This window comes from Saccopteryx bilineata, chromosome 12 (assembly GCF_036850765.1).
Source record: "Saccopteryx bilineata isolate mSacBil1 chromosome 12, mSacBil1_pri_phased_curated, whole genome shotgun sequence".
In the NCBI taxonomy this organism is placed as follows: domain Eukaryota; kingdom Metazoa; phylum Chordata; class Mammalia; order Chiroptera; family Emballonuridae; genus Saccopteryx; species Saccopteryx bilineata.
In genome coordinates this window covers 41,019,399-41,042,639 of record NC_089501.1, presented here as the reverse complement: position 1 = coordinate 41,042,639, position 23,241 = coordinate 41,019,399, and the positions used below count along the sequence as shown (strand labels likewise).

The window sequence follows — 23,241 nt, the reverse complement described above, 5'->3', positions numbered from 1 at the left end:
GGGGACATATTAAGGTATCTTGCAGAGTGTAATGTGATGTATAACCTTTCTTTCTTCTCTCTATAAGATCATCAGATGTATACCTATTGCATGTTAATGTACCAGATGGAATTTTTGTTTGGGAGTAGCAAGAAAGCAAAACCAAAAATTCCCTTAACATGAGAATTATCCGTACACGATCTCAATCCATCCTGTATGGTACTACTAATAGCCATATTGATGGATGAAGAAACTAAAACACAGAGAAGGCCAGCAGTTTCCCAAAGATCACAGAGCAGGCAAGCAGCAAAGCTGAGAATTCAAAGTAGGATGTTCTATCTACCTGGCTCCCAGACTGGGAATCTTGACTACGGTGCTATTATTGCCTTTCAGAGCCTCAGGGCTTCAACATAATTGTGGCTGACGGTATAGGGTAAATGCGTTAAATTAATTTAACTGTCACTAACTTTAAAAGCTTTTCAAATTATTTTACCCCAATATTTAAATAACCAGTTTTTTGAAAATGAGAGAAAAATCTCTAGTAATACGGTGAAAAATGAAACCTGGTTATTTAATCAAATATGACAGGATTGCTAGAAATGATTGAAAGAACATAACAATGCTTCAATGATTGCTCCTCCCCAGTATTTGGCAATACTTAGTATTTAACACTTTATTTCTTTGTTTGAATCTAGCTATAACCTGTTGGTGATAGAGAGTTATTCCAGAGACTCACTGTCTAACCCTGGGAAGGACCCTGGGCTGGCCAGCCCTGTGTGCATGCCTGAGTGAATTTTCTAAGCAGAGTTCACTCCCTGTCTTTTTTAAGCATCTAAGAGCTTGGGGGTGGGGGAGCTCCGGAGGCCATGTGAAGGGACTGCCCTGGGGGCCCCGGAGGCCATGTGAAGGGACTGCTCTGGGGGCCCCAGAGGTCATGTGAAGGGACTGCCCTGGTGCCACACAAGGCACCTTTGAAAGGTCTCTGCCCCACCCACACTGAGCACCAAGGCAACTTCTCAGGAAGGTGCCTAAGGGGGCCTCAGGGGCTACATCCCCAGCTCAGTCGGTAGTGCTGCGGCCACTAAAATCAGGAATCCTGGACACAAGCCACAACCAGTTCTTCCTTTTAGATTGTACTACTAAAGGTTGTTAAATTTGGGTCCCAACAAACTCTTAGAAAAAGTTACCATTTTCCCACTCCATTAATATTAAAACAAAAAAATCGAGGTCATGAAGAGACTCATATAAAGATGTCATTTTATTTTACCAAAGTGGGACTTCAAATGGAAAAAAAAAATTCTATACTTAACATCACTTCATATAAATAGAATGAGAACAAAGAACACCTGGCCATTTTTTAAACACACACACACACATACAGTGGTACCTTGAAATACGAACAGATCAACATACAAATTTTTTTTAAGATACAAGCAGCAACTTGGTCCGTATTTTTGTTCGAGATCCAAGCGAAATTCCAAGATACGAGTTGTGATTCAAAAGCTGCCGCTAGTTGGTGCGTTGGCACATGGGTCCAGTATCGGCAGTTTGATATACGAGTTGACTGACTTACAAGCTCGGTTACAGAACAAATTAAATTCGTATCTCAAGGTACCACTGTATTAAGATGGTGACATAGAATAAATGCTCATATGCAAATTTCCATTAATAATTAACGATGGCGTCTGACCAGGTGGTGGCGCAGTAGATAGAGCGTCGGACTGGGATGCAGAAGACCCAGGTTCAAGACCTCAAGGTTGCCAGCTTGAGCATGGGCTCATCTGGTTTGAGCAAGGCTCACCAGCTTGAGCCCAAGGTCGCTGGCTCAAGCAAGGGGTCACTCGCTCTGCTGTAGCCCCCCGGGTCAAGGCACATATGAGAAAGCAATCAATGAACAACTAAGGAGCTGCAATGAAGAATTGATGCTTCTCATCTCTCTCCCTTCCTGCCGCCTGTCTGTCTCTGTACCTCTCTCTGACTCTGTCTCTGTCACACACACACACACACACACACACACACACACACTAATAATAATAATAATAATAATAATTAACGATGGCAGCTAACATTTAATTTTACTTACAAAGTCACAGGCATTCTTCTAAGTGGTTTACACACATTGTCTCATTAATTCCCTAACGTTGTGAGGTACATCTCTTATTACTGCCATTTTACAGAGAATACAACTAAGGCAAAGAGAGCTGAAATAATTCTCAGGGTCTCTCCCCAAGTGGAACACAGGTTCAAAACCAGGCAGTCCAGCCCCAGAGCTGCTATTCTGCTTCTTGAAAGGCCTTCCTGTGAACAAGGTTCCGCTGCCCGGCACACGGCCCAGTTTTTGGGCGGCTGGTGCCACTTATTTGTCTGGGGGTCTTGAGCACTTTACTCCTTGATCTGCCCTAGTTTCCCTGCTGAAATGCGATGATAACAATAGTCTTTTCATAGGGTTTGATATGAGGAGTTAATGTAATGAAGAGCCTAGGTAAGGGATGGCCTAGTTCAAAATAAATGACTATCATGTTATTTTTATCAATAGTTTGAACATGGATAGATTGCTAAGTTAACGGTCTACTGTACAATTCTCTCGTGCCTTACTCTAGGTTCAGTTATTTCCGGTGGAAAGTTTTGTTATTTTCATAAAGTTAAAACATTCTTCTGGTTGTTTCTTATAGATACACTTCAAGACTAGGTTGAACATTTCTTTCCCCTATGTTCACCCCCAGTCACTACTATAAGTTTGATCCTTACTTTCAAAGGAGGCAACCCTTAAGTTCACCATTCTAATTATATATAAGCCATTAACTACTAATTTTAAAATTTTGGGGCCCTGGCCCGTTGGCTCAGTGGATGTTCCAGGTTCAATTCCCAGTCAGAGCACACAGAGGAAGGGATCATCTGTTTTCTCCACCCTTCCCCTTCCCCTTCTCTCTCTCTTTCCCTCTTTACTGCAGCCATGGCTTGATTGGTTCAAGCACATCCACGCCTGGCGCTGAGGATGGCTCTGTGGAGCATGGTCCCAGATGGGCAGAGCATCGACCCCAGGGGGGTTGCTGAGTGGATTCCGGTCGGGGCACATATGGGAGTCTGTCTCTTTATCTCTCCTTTTCTCATTTGGAAAAGAAGAACAAAAAAATAGGCAACCAACTACAAAGCATGTCTAAGGAACGTTCAAAAGGTTTTCTCTGTTTTCATCCAGTCCAAATGCAATGAAGAAATTCATCTCCAAGACTGACTTTCCCTAACTCTGCCCGCTGCTCACTGAGATGGGGAATCACCCTTGGGGCGGAGGGGAGCATGTATAGCTCTGCGCAAGCAACACGCCAGTTTCAGCACCACACCCTTAACTATGGGTGAAGAACCTGAAGCACAGAAAAATTAAGTAATTTAGCTTCCCAGAAAGTGTGTCTTTCTAGAAGTGGAATTTCCAGAAAATTCCACTCAAGGTGCGATTTGTTCACTCAATCAACAGCGTTTTATCGAGTTCTCATCTCATGCTAGGACTGGTATTGCAACAGTAGACAAAGGGACAGAATTCTAAAGCTGCTGGAATCAAGTGGGTGGGTGAGTGGGTGGGTGGAGAGGCACCGAGAGGTAACCAGCCAGTTAGAATGGAGACAGGGCAGTGTCTGGGCGAGGACCGGTCCTACAGAGCGCGTGGACCAGGGAAACTGACCCAGACTTCACAGCCGGTTAAGGAGGTCTGACAGGGTCAACGACATCCATACTGTTCCGAAGGACTTATAGACATTAAGAACAGGTGAAGGTGCCTGACCTGTGGTGGCGCAGTGGATAAAGTGTCAACCTGGAAACGCTGAGGTTGCCAGTTCAAAACCCTGGGCTTGCCTGGTCAAGGCACATATGGGAGTTGATGCTTTCTGCTCCTCCCCCCTTCTCTCTCTCTCTCTCTCTCTCCCCCCTCTCTATAATGAATAAATAAAATCTTTAAAAAAAAAAGAGCAGGTGAAGGCAATAAAAATAAAGAAGAATAAACTCCAGGAAGAGGGAAGAATGTGCAACAAATAATAGAAATGCTACTGAAAAGTAAGCCATGATTTAGGAACTGAACATAGTTCAGTTAACATTTAACTGAAATCAAATATAGTGAATATTTTTGTGCTTCTCCTTCACTTATTCATAAGTCAAAATTTTCTTAATGTGAATTTATATAAAAATAGAGCTCAGGACTGAAACACTACAACATAATCAGATGGATGACACTTGGGGATAAGAGGTAGCATAATTTTGCTTGTTATCTGGATAAGAGATTAGCAGAAAACCCTAAGTTTAATTTTTAAAACATAATTATGTTATAAGTTGAGAAATGCTTGCTAAATTTGAAGTGCTTTTTATTGGCATGATTCTATCAAAGATTTAAGTATAAGAAGGGAAAGAAAAGAAGAGATCATACTATATTTACCTTGAATTCTGATTTTTGAAAGTTATGGCAATATGCACTTGGCTTGTGGAAAATATATATATTCCTGAAAAAAAGAACATTTATAACAGGTTATTGTCATTATATGCAACAGATTACTATTACAGGTTAAATTTCTTAGATTCAGTTATAACAGAACATGGTAAAGACAGAGACAAGAAACGTGGTTGTTGGCGGTAGACGGGTGGGGGAATTATAGACAGGTTGATAAAATGGTACAAATGTTCAGTTCTGAGATGAAAAAGGTTTGAAGAGCTGACATATAACATGGTGACTATGGTGGATAAACACTGAATTGTATAATTGAAATTTGCTAAAAGAGTAGAATTTAAATATTCCCATCAAAACAAAAAGGTCAATATGTGAGGTCACAGCTGTGTCAATGAACTTGATGGGGAAAATCTTTCACAATGCATACATGTATCAATTCAAAACCATATACCCTTTAACTGTCTTAAAATTTTATTTGTCAATTATACCTTAACACATTTAGAGAAAAATAACATTCAGGAATTAGTTGCCTGAGAAAAGAAAAATGATCTCAGTGAATAAACTGTTTTCCTCTTAATTAACAAATAGTCTTTGAAAATAAGCTAACCCTGGCCTGAAAATGGGCTTGGCTTCCTTTTTCAATTTTAATTTTAATTTTTTAGGGAGAGAGAGAGACAGATAAGAAAGGAGAGAGATGAGAAATATGAACTCGTTGTTGCATCACAGTTAGTTGTTGATTGCTTTCTCATATGTGCCTAGACCACGGGGTTCCAGCCGAGCCAGTGACCCCTTGCTCAAGCCAGCGACCTTGGGCTTCAAGCCAGTGACCTTTAGGCTCAAGGTAGTGACCATGGGGTCATTTCTATGATCCCATGCTCAAGCCAGCAACCCTGTGCTCAAGCCAGCAACCTCGGGGTTTCAAACCTGGGCCTTCAGTATCCTGGGTCAATGCTTTATCCATTGCACCACCACCTAGTCAGGCTCAGCTTGGCTCATAATGTTCTACATGGACAATCAACTTAGCCATTTTTTCTTCTAACAGTTTTTTTTTATATCATATCAACATCAGACTACTGGCCTCTTTTAAATAATAGCTAAAAATGAATAGTTTATATACCTACTACATTAAATGCCCACACACAAAATATACCTACTCAAAGCATACACAGAAGTCTTCAAAATCTAACCATATTTCTTTAGCAACACTAGTATTTATGGCTATAAATTCCTCCTGTGACTTATCCTGTGTTGTTGCAGTCAGGCTGGTCAAATCTCTTTCCAAACCATCAGCCAGATGGACTGAATCATTCACTCCAGGCTCTACTGGTTCATCTGTGCATGGCAGAAGACAACCATATCAAACACACCAAGGTTATTAAATATTAAGGTAAGACACGGGAAAATTATAGAGAGAGGTTCACATCACAAAGTCTACTTTTGAGAAAACATTTACTGAGATAATCATTGACATGCAGGCCTCAAAATTGAGGACATTCATGCAGAGACACATTTTCATACACTCAAAAGAATTTATTCATAACATGCATTATAGATCCTTCAGAAGTTTCTGAATCACTTTTATGAATTTGTGCATACATCCTTTAGAGATTATAAAGTATAAGAGAAATTAGCTAGTTTATGTACTTAAAATCTGCTGTAGACAGACACATTCATATATGAGGGGATGGCTCAAACAATAGAAAGAGAAGTGAAAAGTTGAAAGATCTGTTATAATTAATGTACTTCAGTAAGTGACTCAGTTACTCCCCACAGTTGGTGAGTCCATAATCTTATTCATGCTCATTACATAATTCTGTACAATTCTTATAGACTTCTTGAACCTCAATTTGCTACCTAACACTTTTGGAATTTTAGGTTTGGCCAAGTCTTCGTTATTAGGGAAAAGAAAAATTTGTAACAGTTTTAGTGCTTTGATCAAAATATACGAACTTAACTCATTGGACAAGTCAGATTGTTTTTTATTTTGACTTTAAGCTTCAATTAAACAAATGAGATTATCTGATTTTTCTAGTCCAGAGCAGATTAGACTCATTCCACCAGAGGAGATCCTGCAGAGGGGCCACTGAGAGCCAGGAGGAAACCCCATTACGCTTTGATGTCTGTGAACAAAAGTCATGAAAAGACTTATTTACCTTTTCCATGTGTAACTTGTGATACATTATTACCCTGTGAATTGAAAGGGGCACATTAAGAACCATTTATAAATTTAATAAAACACTGTAGTTCTAAAGCACCACAGTGTTTAAAATTAACATAGTCTTTTAAACACTGAAGAAATAGATTTCTGAAAATACTAACTAAAGCATACAGTAAAACAGAGAATCCATTGTTAACTTTAAAGTTCAAAATATGTGAATTTAAATAATTTATTGAATGTTTAAGTTTGACATTAAAATACAGAATATTTGAGTGTATTAAATGATTGACTCTTATAATAAAAGTTAAGTTAAAACCCTAATATCACTAAGTAGATATATGACTTGGTATGAGGCACCTGTTACTAACACAGAGTGAATATAATGATAATATGACTCACAATTAATAGACAGAATGTATAAGATTAGTTTCAAATTATAAAAATGATACCTCAAAATTTTAACTTGGAAATTAAGTTGAATTCCCAGTTACAACTCTGTTTTTTTCTAAAATGCTAATAAAATAAGGATAAAGGTTTAAATGGTATAAACTTGTACATAATAATGATGGGTAATGTCAACAATATTTTGGATGATATAAAGTGGGTGGAGGTGATAATATGGTAGAGATCACTGAATACTAAGTGCTAGTGAGAAGAAAGCCCATCCAAGCCTTAGGGCCCCAGAAACAATTAGCAGGTATCTGAGAAACAGAGAAAAGGATATGGGCTGAAAGCCCAGAAATGGATTGAATGTTTATATAAGAAAAAGATAAATTCCCACTTCTCACTAGTCCACTTAGCATCTACTGTTCTTCAACCTAAACAGGACACTGGAGGAGTTGGTACAAGTAAAGAAATCACACCTTCATATCGAGATTCACCGGTACTGTGGGGAGCAGGAGAGTCTATAATATAGAGAGGAGAGGAATTAAGTGATTGTCCACATGCAGAACCTGGAAATGCTCAGCGTCTCTTTGCTGCTTGGCTTCAGAAACACTGACAGATAAGTGGATGCCAATCCCTGTGAACTGATTCCACCCCAGTAAGGAGATTAGAGGACCCTCAACTGGAGAAACTGACCAGAGCCTAGGAAAATCCTCGAGGAATCTGACATTTGGAGATAATCCCACCCCCAAATGAAGCCCATTTATTCCCAATTATCCTGAATTAAAGCTACCAGTTGACAAGGTCTATCAAAGTCATAAAGTTGTTTCCAATAAGTAGCTCTTTAATGTCATAAATTCCTTAAATGCATGTGTACAACAAAGTATCACCAGACAATTGAGGAAAGATTCATATATAAAACTAATGGTTGTGGGTAGGGCGATTCATAGACAGCAGAAACATATGGGAGAAAATTTTAAATATAGTACTATCAGAAAGATAAGAGCGTATTCACTTATCAAATAATAAACTACAAAAAACAGCCTAACCAGGTAGTGGTACAGTGGATAGAGCGTCGGCCTGGGACACTGAACACCCAGGATTGAAACCTGTGTGGGCTCATCCAGCTTCAGCGTGGGCTCACCAGCTTCAGCGCAGAATCACTGGCTTGAGCGTGGGATCATAGACATGACCCCATGATCACTGGTTAAATCCAAAGGTCACTGGCTTGAGCCCAAGGTTGCTGGCTTGAGCAAGGGGTCACTGGCTTGGGTGGAGCCCCCTGGTCAAGGCACATATGAGAAAGCAATCAATGAACAACTAAGGTGCTACAACAAAGAATTGATGTTTCTCATCTCTCTCCCTTCCTGTCTGTCTGTTCCTGTCCATCCCCTTCTCTCTCTCTCTCTCTCTCTCTCTCTCTCTCTTGTTAATAAAATAAGTAAATAAACTACAAAAATATAATCAAGAACAAGAGAGAGCTCTTAGAAAATAAAAATAGGAAAGTGAAATATAGAAACTTTGGATGGCAGAGTTTTAATAGACAGTTTGGATGGTAGAGTGGATACAAAAGACAAAACTATAAAACTTTTTTTTTTTTTTTTTTTTTTTTCTGAAGCTGGAAACAGGGAGAGACAGTCAGACAGACTCCCGCATGCGCCTGACCGGGATCCACCCGGCACGCCCACCAGGGGCGACGCTCTGCCCACCAGGGGGCGATGCTCTGCCCATCCTGGGCGTCGCCATGTTGCGACCAGAGCCACTCTAGCGCCTGGGGCAAAGGCCATAGAGCCATCCCCAGCGCCCGGGCCATCTTTGCTCCAATGGAGCCTTGGCTGCGGGAGGGGAAGAGAGAGACAGAGAGGAAAGCGCGGCGGAGGGGTGGAGAAGCAAATGGGCGCTTCTCCTGTGTGCCCTGGCCGGGAATCGAACCCAGGTCCTCCGCACGCTAGGCCGACGCTCTACCGCTGAGCCAACCAGCCAGGGCAAAACTATAAAACTTTTAAAAGAAAACATAGAGGGAAAGGCTCACAATATTGGATTTAGCATTGATTTCTATGATATGGTAGCAAAACTAAAAATAGATAAATTGGACTAAATCAAAAAAAGTAATAATCTGTCATTTGAAGGTCACAATCAAGAGTAAAGATGCAACCTACAGAAGGAAATTATTTGCAAATTATATATCTGAGAGATGGTTAAAAGAAGACTAATACAAAGAAGTTGTTCAAAGAGCAACATAAAAACCATCTGATTTTAAAAATAAATGAAGGACTTAAATAGACATCCAGGGAAGATATCCAACAAGCAAATAAAAAGATGCTCAACATCACTAATTCTTAGAGAAATGCAGATCAAAACTACAATGAAATACTACCTCACTCCCATTAGGGCAGCTATTATTAAAAAGGAAAAAAACCTCAGAAACAACAAATGTTGGTGAAGATGTGGGGAAACTGGAACCTTTGTGCACTCTGGCTGGAAATATAAAATGGGGCAGTTGCTATGGATAACAGCATAGCAGTTCCTGAAAAAGTTAAACATAAGATGACCTTTTAATCCAGCAATTCCACATCTGGTTTTACATTCAAAATTATTGAAACCAGCATCTCAAAGAGATACTTATACACCCATGTTCATAGCCACATTATTCACCAAGTGTCTACTGATGAATAAATGGATAAACAAAATGTTGTGTGTGTGTGTGTGTGTGTGTGTGTATGATGGAATATCATTCAGCCTTCAAGGAAAAAGACTTATAAATGATACAACATGGATGAACTATAAGGATATTATACTGATTGAAATAAGCAAGTCAGGGAGGAAGACAAGATGACACTGGAGTAGGTGTACGTACCAACATCCACCTCCCAGAACCAAAGTGGATTACAAAATAATTTTAAGAACTATCATCTGGAAAAACCAACTTTGGACTAAACTAAGAGCACACTTCAACCAAGGAACACTGAAGAAGCCACACCAAGACTGGTAGGAAAAGTGGAAATGTGGAGAGAGCTGCCCAGCTCCCCAGAGCGAATGGCCAAGAGAGACTCACGTAGCAGGAAGTGAGTTTAGCAGAGAGGGGAGGGTCCTGAGTCCCAGGAACAAAGCCCCAGCCTGCAGCTCCAGAGCCTAGAAGAGGAGTATGGACAATATTTAGCTGGAAACAAGTCAGGATACTGTTTGTGAGAAAGAGTCTGATTTCTCAGACCCAGGATTCTTTTTAAAGGGACCATGCAGAAAACCTCTTTCACAACCACTCACCTGGGGCTCCGGGGAATGGGGAGAGAGGAGAGGACCGGAGTAACAGGAAGAGAGTGTAATCTAGGAGGCACAGGGAGAAACATTTTGAGAGACAGCCACCCTAACCCCTGGGACAAGTCACTCCCCAAATCTGAAGTGAATATTTCCCCCGGAAACAGCAATACCAGCAAAGGAAAGCAGGACACCAGCCAAACAAGCTCTCCCGCAGCACTCAGAGCAGAGTTGCTTAGAAGGAGGGAGCTTTCGGGGCTACAGTAGTGAGTGTTAGGGTCTGAGCTGCAGTGCCCCCACCCACACAACTGAGGGCTTGCCCGAGGGCGGGCGGCAGCGGGACACAGAGGCGCAGTTCTGTTGGCAAGGGCAGAAGCCTGCTGGCCATCACTGGGCTCACGTGTGAGCTCAGTCTTGCCTGGCTGGGGAGGAGTAGGCATGCAAAAGTGGTCAAGCCCAGCTGCCGGCAGCCTGTAATCCAGCCTGCGGGAGAAGGACAGGAACCCCGGAAGGGGTGGAGACCAGCCCTTGAGCAAGGGCGCAGGAGCATAGCCTTGCCTTGCCTGTGGAACCAAGGCTTGTGGCCTGACTTGGGAGCCAGCTCTTCCCGTGGGGGTGGAGCCAAAAGCCCAGAACAGGTGGAGTTTTGCTACTGAGCTGAGCATGGGCACGCAGTCCTGCCCGGCCGGTAGAGCCAAGACTAGCAGCCTTTGCACAAGTAGGCTCCTCCTGCAAGGGCGGTGCGAAAGCCTGAAAATAGGCAGAGACCCGCAGCTGAGCAAAGGTGCTCACCACTGCCTACAGGGCCGAGCATAATGCCACCCACTGGGGTGGGGCAAAGGCCAAGGCCACCAAGGCTTGTGCATCCAAGCACGTGATCACAGCCACTCCCGTGAAGGAGAGGTGGAAACCACAGCAACAGCCCCAGTGGGCAGGCACTGGCAATGCCCAAACCCAAAAGCCCTAGGCAACAACAGAAGAGGGGGTGGTGGGCCTGCAGATAGACCATACCTAGGGAACAGAGGCCTTACCCAGTGGACTCCAGTGGCCAAAACCTTCCTTTACACAGAGAAAATGCAAAGGCAAAGAAATGCAACACAAATGAACCAAGAGAAATCCCAAGAAAAGGACCTAAATGAATCAGATATAACCAAATTACCAGATGCAGAGTTTAAAATAACAATTGTTAGGATGCTCAAAGATATTAGAACAACAATAGATGGTCATTATGAACACCTAAATAAAGAGATAGCAAATATAAAAAAGGACATTGAAATAATAAAAAAGAATCAGTCAGAAATGACAAATACAGTATCTGAAATAAAGAACACAATGGAAAGAATTAAAAGCAGGATAGATGAAGAGAATAATCGAATCAGCGAGTTAGAGGACACGATAAATAAAAGCACAGAAGCAGAGCAGAAAAAAGAAAAGAGACTCAAAAAGTCTGAGGAAACTCTAAGAGAGCTCTGTGACAACACGAAGAGAAATAGCATCCACATCATAGGGGTTCCTGAAGAAGAATAGAAAGAACAAAGGATAGAGACTTTGTTCAAGCATATCATAGCTGAAAACTTCCCTCAATTAAGGCAGGAAAACATCTCACATGTTCAGGAAGCACAGAGAACTCCATTAAGGAGAAACCCAAAGAAATCAACACCTAGACATATCATAATTAAAATACCAAAGCTAAGTGATAAAGAGAAAATATTAAAAGCTGCTAGACAAAAAAAGACTATCACCTACAAAGGTGCCCCCATAAGGATGACTTCTGACTTCTCAACAGAAACACTTGAGGCCAGAAGGGAATGGCAAGAAATATTCAAAGTAATGCAGAACAAGAGCCTACAACCAAGACTACTTTATCCATCAAGGCTATCATTTAAAATTGAAGGAGAAATAAAAAACTTTAAAGACAAAAAAAAAAACAAAAAACTCAAGGAATTCACTACAACCAAACCAAGGCTGCAAGAAATGCTAAGGGACCTGTTGTAAACAGATCAAAGGAGAAAAAGAATATAGCAAAAGAGGAATACAGTTTTAAAGAATAAAATGGCAATAAACAATTACATATCAATAATAACCTTAAATGTAAATGGATTAAATGATCCTATCAAAAGACATAGGGTAGCTGCACGGATAAGAAAACAGGACCCATACATATGCTGTCTACAAGAGACACACCTTAAATCAAAAGATGCACATAGACTGAAGATAAAAGGATGGAAAAAAAATATTTCATGCAAATGGAAATAAAAAAAAAGCTGGGTAGCAATACTTATATCAGACAAAATGGACTTTAAAACAAAGACTATAGTTAGAGATAAAGAAGGTCACTACATAATGATAAAGAAAGCAATCTAAAAAGAAGATATAACCGTTATAAATATCTACGCACCTACTATAGGAGCACCTAAATATATAAAGCAGACTTTGATGGATTTAAAGGGTGAGAGCAACAGCAATACTATAATAGTAGAGGATTTCAATACCCCATTAACATCATTAGATAGATTCTCAAGAAAGAAAATTAACAAAGAAACAGCAGACTTAAAGGACATATTAGATCAACTCGATTTAATAGATATCTTCAGAACCTTTCACCCTAAAACAGCAGATTATACATTTTTCTCAAGCGCTCATGGTGCATTCTCTAGAATAGACCACATGTTAGGGCACAAAAGCAGTCTCAACAAATTTAAGAACATTGAAATCATATCGAGCACTTTCTCTGATCACAATGGCATTAAACTAGAAATCAACCACAACAGAAAAACTGAAAAATACTCAAACACTTGGAAACTAAATAGCATGTTATTAAATAATGAATGAGTAAACAATGAGATCAAATAAGAAATTTAAAAATTCCTAGAAACAAACGACAATGAGCATACATCAACTCAAAATTTATGGGACACAGCAAAAGCAGTCCTGAGAGGGAAGTTCATAGCATTACAGGCATACTTCAAGAAGCTAGAAAAAGCTCAAATAAACAACTTGACCCTACATCTAAAAGAACTAGAAAAAGAACAGCAAGTAAAGCTCAGAGCTAGTAGAAGGAAGAAAATAATAAAGATCAGAGCAGAAATAAATGACATAGAGGCTAAAGAAACAATACAAAGGATCAATGAAACCAGGAACTGGTTCTTTGAAAAGGTAAACAAGATCGATGAACCTTTAACCAGACTCACCAAGAAAAAAAGAGAAAGGACTCAAATAAATAAAATTAGAAACGAGAGTGGAGAAATAACAACTGACACAACAGAAATACAAAATATTGTAAGAAAATACTATGAAGAACTGTATGCCAAAAAACTAGACAACCTAGATGAAATGAACAAATTCCTTGAAACATATAATCTTCCAAAAATTAATCTGGAAGAATCAGAAAACCTAAACAGACCAATTACATCAAATGAGATTGAAACAGTTATCAAAATAAGCAAGTCACAAAGCACAAATAAATACTGCATGAATCCACTTACATGCTATATCTAAAGTAGATCAGACAGAAAGTAAAATGGTGGTTTTAAGGGTTTGAAGGGAGGGGGATGAAAAATTGTCATTTAATGGGTATAAAGTATTAGTTTTGTAAGATGAAGTGAGTTCTGGACATTGGTTGCACTGTGAATGGACTTAATATTGCTATGGGAAAAAGGAATTCTTGAAGGCACAGTAGAAGAAAATTCTCCAAGAGTCCATTTAAATAAAATTATATAACAAACTGAGTGACACATTGTTTACAAATGTATATATAATTGGAAAAATTAAAAGTGTGTGGAGTTAATTAACACCAAACACTAAATGGCAGATGGGAAATACAACCCAGAAGAGAGACACATGGGAATTTTTATGAGATGACTATTCAATTTCCTAGGATAGGTGATGGATACATAAGACGCTGATTGTAACAGTATTCTTTATTCTGTTCACCTGGATGTTGTGGATCTTTCACAATCAAAGAAAAATCTACTATAATTAAGAATTGAGTCAGTAACAAGTAATATAGTCACCTGAGATGCAGTTCCTGTTCCCTGGCTTAACTTTGGCTGGTTGAAGCTAGTTGTTTCATCATTTTCAGTAAGGGTAGGTAAACGGGATCCTAGAGGCACCCCTTTCTTAACAAGAGATGGTACAAAATGACTAATGGAAAACAAAAACAAATTTCTGTTATGATAAGCTCTTCTTTAAAGTTACTAATAAGTAACTACAGTTTTTATTGTGATGTAATTGGCATATAGCATTATATTAGTTTCAGTTGTACCGCAAATGATTCAATATTTGCATATATTGTAAAATGATTGCCAAAAATCTAGTTAAAATCCATTGCCACATAGTTATAATTATTTTTTTTCTTGAGATTTACTCTCTTAGTACCTTTTACATATACAATACAGTATTATTAACTACAGTCACCACATTGTACATTGTGTTGCTAGGACTTATTTTGTAACTGGAATTTTGCACCTTTTGACCCCCTTTAGCCATTTTGCCCACTCACCAATCTGACCAATTTGTTCTCTGTATTTATGAATTTGTTTTTTAATTTCTTTTCTTTTCTGATTTTTGTTTTAATTTTTTTACTTCACATATAAGTGAGATCATATGGTATTTTTCTTTGTCTGACTTATTTCACTTAGAGTAATACCCTCAGGGTTCACCCATGTTGTTGCAAATGACAAGATTTCCTTCTTTCTTTGTGGCTGAATAATATTCTATCTTCTATAAAGTAAGTAACTACTTTGTCAACAACAGAATGTTACAATTTTGTTTATTTAATCAGTCTCATTTTTACAACCAATCACAGTTTTTCCTGTCAAAAACATTAAATTTCTTTTTATACTATGGAACAAATATTCTTTATCAGTCAATGCATTTGTATAAAAATTTTCTGGAACACTCATTTATTTTAAAGCTATGGCCATCAGTTGTGAATGGTGATGATCAGAACACAGGAATTTGACATTTAGAGCTGATTTACCCACTGTAAGAGTACTGTATGAGTGCAAGAGAGCCCAGAGTCAGATTAATTCTGTGTCTTGAGCACTAAGTTTATAACTGATACATTCACTATCTAAGTATGCAGTATTTCCTTTCAAGTTAATTGCTCTTATGACCCCCAAATCATCATTGCATAGCTAAAAATTTATAGGCACAATAAAAATAAAATTGTTAAAATATATATATTTTAGGTAACTGTGTTCAAAGCTAAGATCAATTCCACGTACTGTATACAGACTTCCTAAACTTTTTAATTTTTTTTCCTTGCTTTTGTTTGGTAAAACTTAATTCACCTCATTAAATGTGGTTGATTTACCTGAAGTTGCCACTAGAGGGTAGCACAAACATATTTATGAGGTTTCCATTCTGTCAATACCGGGAGCCAATGGGCATATCTGGCATGTGGCTACAGTGACCGTTCCAATGAAGGACAGTAGTGGTAGCAGTCACAGATAAAGGCTTGCCAAAAAAACCAACTTACCTTTATGCTGACCTGAGAATTGTGACTCTACAGTAAAGCCAGAAAAGGGACATTTCTTTCATGCAGAATGAAATGCCATCCACGTATCTTTGTGTTTGACTCTGACAGATATAATAAATGCAGTACTTGCAATATCCTAGGTACTATTTAAATATTACAGTCTTACAGTATAAATGCAAAGCCTGTATGTAACCCTCAAGTTCCCCATTCTAATTATATATAAGTCATTGACTAATTTTAAAATTTTGTAATGTATCTTATTGCACACAAAAATTTAGTAGCAGAATTGGAAGAGACAAAGTTATTAGAAGCAGGCAATATTAAGCATTGATAAAGAAATAATTGGAACTCTGAAAGCAAAACTAAAACTACAGCTAAACCAATCAAACAAGTACATTCCAGAAAAGGCCAGATGTCTGGGGCCATTGAGTACAGTATTAAGTATAGTTTCTTGAACTTCCTCTAACATAGAAAAACAGCAGAGCAATAATGTAATGTATGTTTCATCTAGGATAAGGGGGAACCTTTGAGAATGCTCCACTTAGAAAGATAAGACATTAATATATTTATAACATGCATAAATAGTTGACATGACACAACTTTTTACCAAGTTAATGACAACCATTTATGTCATTTATGTTATATTGCAGCATCAGTTAAGACCATTTCTGTCCCAAATGGTAGAAAGTCTAATTCACTGTAGAATTAATAGGAAAAGAAGCTGCATTGGCTTTTGTAACTGAAAAGTCTAACAGGAATGGAAAATAACTTACCCAATATTCTATTACTTGTCTAGAAACCTAACAGGTATATAACTGTTGTGAAATATTTGAAGATCTGACATGCAGAAAGACAATGAAAAACCGAGTCATATTATTTTAACAGCCTTGCAGGTTATTCTTTTTAGGGGAAGAGCTGTATTCATTTAGGAAACATCCTGACAGGAAGTGTTACTTGATAGATCAAGGAGGGAGGGTGGGGTTAGGGAAAGGGTGCTTTGGAGACATCGTCTGGGAGGAGGCAGCACAAAACCGAAATGGGGGGGGCTGCTCTGAGTGAGAACTCCAGAGGCGGAGGGTGGATGAGACTGTCCAACCGGGCGAGAAGCTTGGAGACCGGGGATCATTGTGGCCAATGAGAATTCCCAATAATACAGTGGCTGAATGATTTAAAACAGGAGCATCTAATCCTCTCTTTTAATTGGCTAACTCAAATAGGACCTGCATACACAAAGATCTTGGTTATTTTTCGTGCTGTTTTGGTTTGATCTGGTTGGTTGGTTCCACGGGATAGGAAATAGAGAGGAGTTAAGGTCAAGTGGGTTCTGGATCCAATGGGTAAGGAGCAGAGAGGAGAGAACAGCCAGGGCAGGTGAAATGCAAATGAGGGGGCAGAAGACTCAGAACCAGAGACACACGTCCAGTTCAAGGTACCAGACTGAATACAGATGTCTTCTATTGCATGCACTCCTCCCTCCCACAGTCCCCCAGGGGTCTCAAAAGAGATAAAAAGAAATAAAAGCAAAATCAGATAGAATTGGCAAATTAGAACAGTAATACATCCCTTAGAAACACATAGATAGGAACAGACTAATGCAGAGAACCCAAAATCCCATCTGGACAAAAAGAGAGCACCCAAAACCTGTGGGGTTACCCTGAAGCTTCGCTGATGAATCTTAAATTAAAGGGAGCAGAGGCTAGGGCAGGGGTCAGGAATCTTTTTGGCTGAGAGAGCCATGAACGCCACATATTTTGAAATGTAATTCTGTGAGAGCCATATAACTAACGACCCATGTATGTTATGCATTATCCAATAAAAATTTGGTGTTGTCCCGGAGGATAGCTGTGATTGGCTCCAGCCACCCGCAACCATGAACATGAGCGGTAGGAAATGAATGGATTGTAATACATGAGAATGTTTTATATTTTTAACATTATTTTTTTTATTAAAGATTTGTCTGCGAACCAGATGCAGCCATCAAAAGAGTCACAGGTTCCCGACCCCTGGGCAAGGGAAAGGCCTGGGCAGCGTGGCAGGAAATGATGGGGTGGCCGGTAAGCCGACTATCCCATCACTCACAGCAACCGACTCAGACTTCCAGCCTCAGGTAAAGCCTCCATTGGGGCTCTGAAGCACAGCTTTAAATAAGATTATCCCTCGGTGATGGAGGGGCAGAAGCCAGGCAGGCCCTCACACACTCCCAAGAGGGCAATGAGAAGCCCTGACATCCAGAAGTGAGAGCCGCTGTTATCACGGGCCGGGCCAACGGCAAGCTCTCCCACCGCCTGCCCAGCCCTTGGTGTCAGGACTCCTATATTCAGGGTTCTACAGACTTCTGCAAAATAGGTTCTTGGAGGTACAGCTATAGAATTCAGGGCATACCTTTGTTAGGACAATTATTGTGTTTTATTTTAATTATGTACTTATACATCCGGCTTTCTTGGAAGCTGACAGCTCTGCAGGGCAGAACAAGTGTGTTATCTTTCTATCTCCAAGGGAAATAGATTGCCTTTCATTAGTATTCTAGGGTTGCCGGGGTTGTGTAGACACTAGCGATGTGTTTTCTCGTAGCTCTGGAGGCTGTAAGTCTGAGAGCACAGTGGCAGCCTGGTCAGGTTCTGGTGAGGAGTCTCCTTTTGACTGCAGACAGCTCCCTTCTCGCTGTCCTCACATGACTTCCCCTCAGTGGGGAGAGAGAGAGGGAGAGAAAGCGAGAGAGAGAGAGAGAGAGAGAGAGAGAGAGAGAGAGAGAGAGAGAGAGAAAGGGAGGGGGGAAAGTGTCCTGCTTAGGAGGGCCCTCATCTTGCAATCTCATTTAACCATACTCACTTCCTTAGAGGCCCTATCTCTAAAAACAGCCACACTGGGGCTGGTGTTTCAACATATGAAGCTCAGCAGGACATGAACCATCTGCTCAGAACGCTCACGGATAACAGGTGTGCCGAACACGTTTGTTTAATAGTGGATTAGTGAAATCACAAGTTAGGCAATATCAAGGAGGTATTTCTTCATAGATGTTTATACATATAGAGTTCATCTTTTTTATTAAATTAGTATTTTTCAAAATGCTCTTCCTTAGTGTTATTTTTAACCACACAAACCACAAACTACTTGGAGATGCATTTGTGGAAAAGCATGTAACATACTTACGTTTCTGTTGGAATTGGAAATGGGCTCATTCTGTAATTCAAAAATGGACTTGATATCTCAAGAAACTGTTCAGGCTTCTTTATTATTACCTCTAAAAAGGAACAGGCAGTGTGATACATTTTTTCCATTTTTTAAATTATATACAATACTAATTAGATTACTATTTACTCAGAAAAATTCAACAAATTTAAATAGGAATGTCTAGGACAGTGGTTGGCAAACTCATTAGTCAACAGAGCCAAATATCAACAGTACAACAATTAAAATTTCTATTGAGAGCCAAATTTTTTAAACTTAAACTATATAGGTAGGTACATTCCTTATCGAAGTAGCACCTGCATGTGGTATTTTGTGGAAGAGCCAAATGTGCCAAAGAGCCACATGTGGCTCACGAGCTGCAGTTTGCCAACCAAGGTCCTAGGATATATAAGGTTTTGTTTGTGGGTTTTTTTTAATTGGAAAAGCTTATCAATCATGCCAGTGTGAGATTTCTTTAGCTCACCCCTCAGCTGTCTTTCAGATTTACAGCCTGAAACAATGAAGTCTCAATGGAGAACACTGGCAATGTATCAGTTGGCATTTGCTATTTCAAGTACAGGAGTGACTTTATATAAAAGTCTTTTACTAAGAAAGGTGTTCTCTTAGTTAATCCCTATGCAGTTGCTCAGGACATGAGAGTAAACGTGCACTTATATATGGAAATAGCAGCGAATGACTGACAGAAATGTACCAAAGGAAAGGTCATGAGTAGCAAATAAAGCAGTAGGTTGAGAAAGGACATGTGAGTGTTTCTGTCAGAGACTGACGCTGATCTGGAAGAAAGTCTCAGTGAGTGTAGGACAATGCATGCACTACCACGGTGAGCACTGAAGTTCAACATTAAGGAAGATTATTTTAACAGAAGCTCTTGCGACAGTAAAAGGATGCCCACTGGAGGTAAGAAGTGAGGCTTTGACACATGCACACGACTTTTCTGTGCTTGTTCTGGGGTAACCTCTCAAATGATCCCCCATCCATGTCCTGTTAATTTTCACTCTAAACCCAATAGAGAGAAGAAAGACAGTAATGTGGTGAGTCTCGAGGTTCCTTAGATTTTTCTTGCCCGCTTACAAATAGAATTACAAGTGCTCACGTAGAATTATACAACTATCGGTAGTGAAATCAGAAAATATCTGTATGTTTAACATCTTTCCTTTTATTCAGCAATTCCTTGATCTGCGTGAACAACAGTTTTAAGTGTGTCTCCATACATTTAATTAAAATACTGTGTTTAAAGGTAAAAGATTTCCTTTTCAAGTGTCTTACAGCACTTTTTGGCAATAGTAGCCCATTGCAGAATCATACGGAAGGTAAAGAAATCACTAAAATAATCAAACAGGAAAGGAGAGAGGCAGATAGGCCTAAATAAAGAACTAATTGACCATTTCTCGTCCCCACCGAAACCAGATGTTTCTTTATTCTTTGTTATTTTTTGGCAAAAATAAAACATTTTGTACTAAAGAAATATTTGCTACCAGTTATAATGGTTGTATAGATGTAGGCAGAAAGCAAATGTGAAGAAAATGACATGGTTAACAGTTGTTATTCATATTTTTTAAATGTGGAAAATATGGTTGAAAATTATGGGTATGCATTCCAATGCGTGTGGCTATTGTAACTTTAGAGTCCTGACTTCCACTGAGACGTACGTATGACACTGTGACCAAGATGTGGTTCTCGTGTCACCTGCAATGAAGGACTGGCAATGCTTGAACTGATAGCTGGAGCTACACCAAGCATCACCACTATAGGGGTACAAGCCATGGTTCATGGGACCAAATGCTTGAAGCATATTTATAAGCGTCACAGGGATGTCTTTAATAAACTGGCACTAGTATGTCATCATAGCATTAACTTCCTTGTTCATTCAGGTAACAGGCCTGTGAACACAGTCCCTAATGCAATACCCTCCAGAGTATGATGTACTGTTGACAGGGGAATACACTTAGACAATAATGAGGTCTCAGAAAAGACAAAAGGAGAAAACCCAAAAGAAAGAAAATGAATACCAAGAAACAACAAAAATCTGTTGTTATTATGAAACTAATTAAAGGTTTTTGTTTTTTTTTTTAAAATATTGAGTTTCAGAGAGAGGAAGGGAGAGAGAGAGAAACAGAAACATCGATCTGTTTCTGTAAATGCCATTACCAGGGATTGAACCTGCAACCTTTGCATATCAGGACTATGATCTAACCAACCAAGCTATCCGCCCAAGGCTACTTTTAAGTTTTTCTTGAAATATACATATTATAGGGCTCTAGTTTTTTTTTTATCATCCTTCACAAAAAACTACAAGTGCAAAAGTAGCTAGGACAAGGCTATACATATTGAAACAAATTATGAGTTGTTCTGTTAGGTCCTAATTTTTAAATTATTAGTGTTTTTTTTTTAAATTCCATTTCCTTATGTTGTGCTTCTACTTTAAAATTGATTTTTCATTTATGCTCTCATTAATTTCTTCTTTTGCCATATTGGTCTCTTGTCCATTCAAAGTTGTTGCCCATGGAAAAAGGAGTAAGAATAAAGATTTGTAAAGCAAGTATTGAGAAACTGAAGAATTAGACATGTTAGAAATGAATTGAGAGAGCAACAACAAAGTGGGAACACTCCCTTGCCTCACACGCTCAGCCAGTGTGATCCATTTCAGAGAATAAGTGCCAGTCATTAAGAGGCTATATGACAATATTAACATAGGAGATAATCTAAGACAGAAGTCTTACTCCTGTAGAAGTTCCAAATAGAAACCAGTTATTTCAAAGATTATGTCTTACAAGGTACCCGATTTCCGTATTAGAAATTTACTTCAGTGGCTTAACCTGTGCTACCCAAGTTTTTATATTGTTTACTACAAACCACTTTTCTGCTACCATAATAATCACAATGCCCAAAGAATAACTTTGATATGGCTGGTCAGTTTAGACCTGAGCCAAATTGCTCCTCTTCTGTAGAGAAGTAATCTTTTAAAAATATAAATTTTGGATATAAATTTTTTTCCATTTTATTAAAAGTATGTTTATGTTTTTTTGTTTCTTTTTGCATTCAACATCATTTTGTATTAGTTTCAGGTATACCTCAATAGTGGTTAGACAATCCCATACTTTACAAAATGGTCATCAAATTAAATGAAGGCTTTAGCAGTTAATGTTGGGTGGTTTGCCTTGATATACATCTTTCATTACAGATGAAACTATGAGGCCTCCATACAGAGAAATGTTTATTAGAAAGACTTTCAGACAACGTAAACCATACCTTGAGCTTCATCTGTTATAACGGTTTCCTTTTTTGGACGAACCAGTTTCCAGGGAGGCACTGGGGGTTGTTTTGGGGGCGCTATGAGAGGGCAAGACCTGGTTCTGGTCACCAGCACAGGATGGCTGTAGATGTGGGAAAAGCCATATTCTCTGAGCTTCTCAGCAGACGTGGCCTAAGAAGAGAAGGGAAGATTTAGAAGGATGCTTGCCATTGCCTCCTGTATTTAAAAGAATACATGTGTCATTATAAAATTACTACCACCACTATAGACATGTAGCCCTAATAAAAAAAAAAATCCAGCCACCCATATTTCTACCTCTCTTCACATGAGCACTATTACCATTCGTATTTCTTAACATCTTCTCATTCCTCTGGGGCCCCGTTTCCTTATTTATAAAATGAGACACTAGAACTATAAGCTACTGTTGAGTTCTAAAAGCTTGATTCTATGAGGATGCAAAAATCTTGGCACATTACTTTTGGTCCAAAATTAATAAATCATTATTTTTGTAGGTTAAAACTTTGATACAGGTACATAATATGTAAAGCGTGTGTGTGTGTGTGGGGGGGGGTGTGCGCGTGCGCACGCTATCACCAGCAATTGCTACATAATGTTCATAAACTCTACTGCATGAGTGTGTCAGGAGAATGAGGTGACATGGGGTTGCCATGTTACAGTTTATGTCCTCATCCATAAACAGCAGCTGGCCACAGGAAATCCCCCTGGTCCCTCCCAACAATGGAGCCATTCATAGCAGGACAGAGTATAGAGGCTGCCCTGTATCCTGCCAAAGCAAGTGGTTTCCCACGCAGATGCTTCCCATATTCTACTGTTCTCATCTCCCGAAGCTTTGGAGCAATTCAGAATAATACTGAAGCAGAGCTTCAGTTAGTGACTGATGGCTGAAGTATGTCATAAGAAATCAAGAAGTACAGGAAAATTAAAGGAATCTACACTGTAGTCAAATTCTGATGATGCTCACAATCTACAATGGTTAAAGTAAAATAAAATGTTAACTACATTAAAGTCAGTCTTACCTGTAACTGTTTTTCTTCCTAGTGATTGTGCATCATTTATAAAGCTGTCAATAGGACTAAAAACACACTTTTCAGTCT

General features: G+C 39.3%; 1 protein-coding gene across 2 annotated transcripts in view; it reads right to left on the bottom strand.

Moving 5' to 3' along the window:
• ADGB (androglobin) overlaps positions 1–23,241 on the bottom strand; it is a 132,781-nt gene that overhangs the window by 63,476 nt on the left and 46,064 nt on the right. For both annotated transcript variants that reach the window (XM_066248069.1, XM_066248070.1), the window contains 6 exons: positions 22,123–22,297; positions 18,835–18,925; positions 14,216–14,345; positions 6,559–6,592; positions 5,560–5,737; positions 4,397–4,460 (listed from right to left, as the gene is read on the bottom strand). In XM_066248069.1, the coding sequence (XP_066104166.1) occupies positions 4,397–4,460; positions 5,560–5,737; positions 6,559–6,592; positions 14,216–14,345; positions 18,835–18,925; positions 22,123–22,297 (672 nt within the window). The remainder of the gene's footprint in view (positions 1–4,396; positions 4,461–5,559; positions 5,738–6,558; positions 6,593–14,215; positions 14,346–18,834; positions 18,926–22,122; positions 22,298–23,241) is intronic.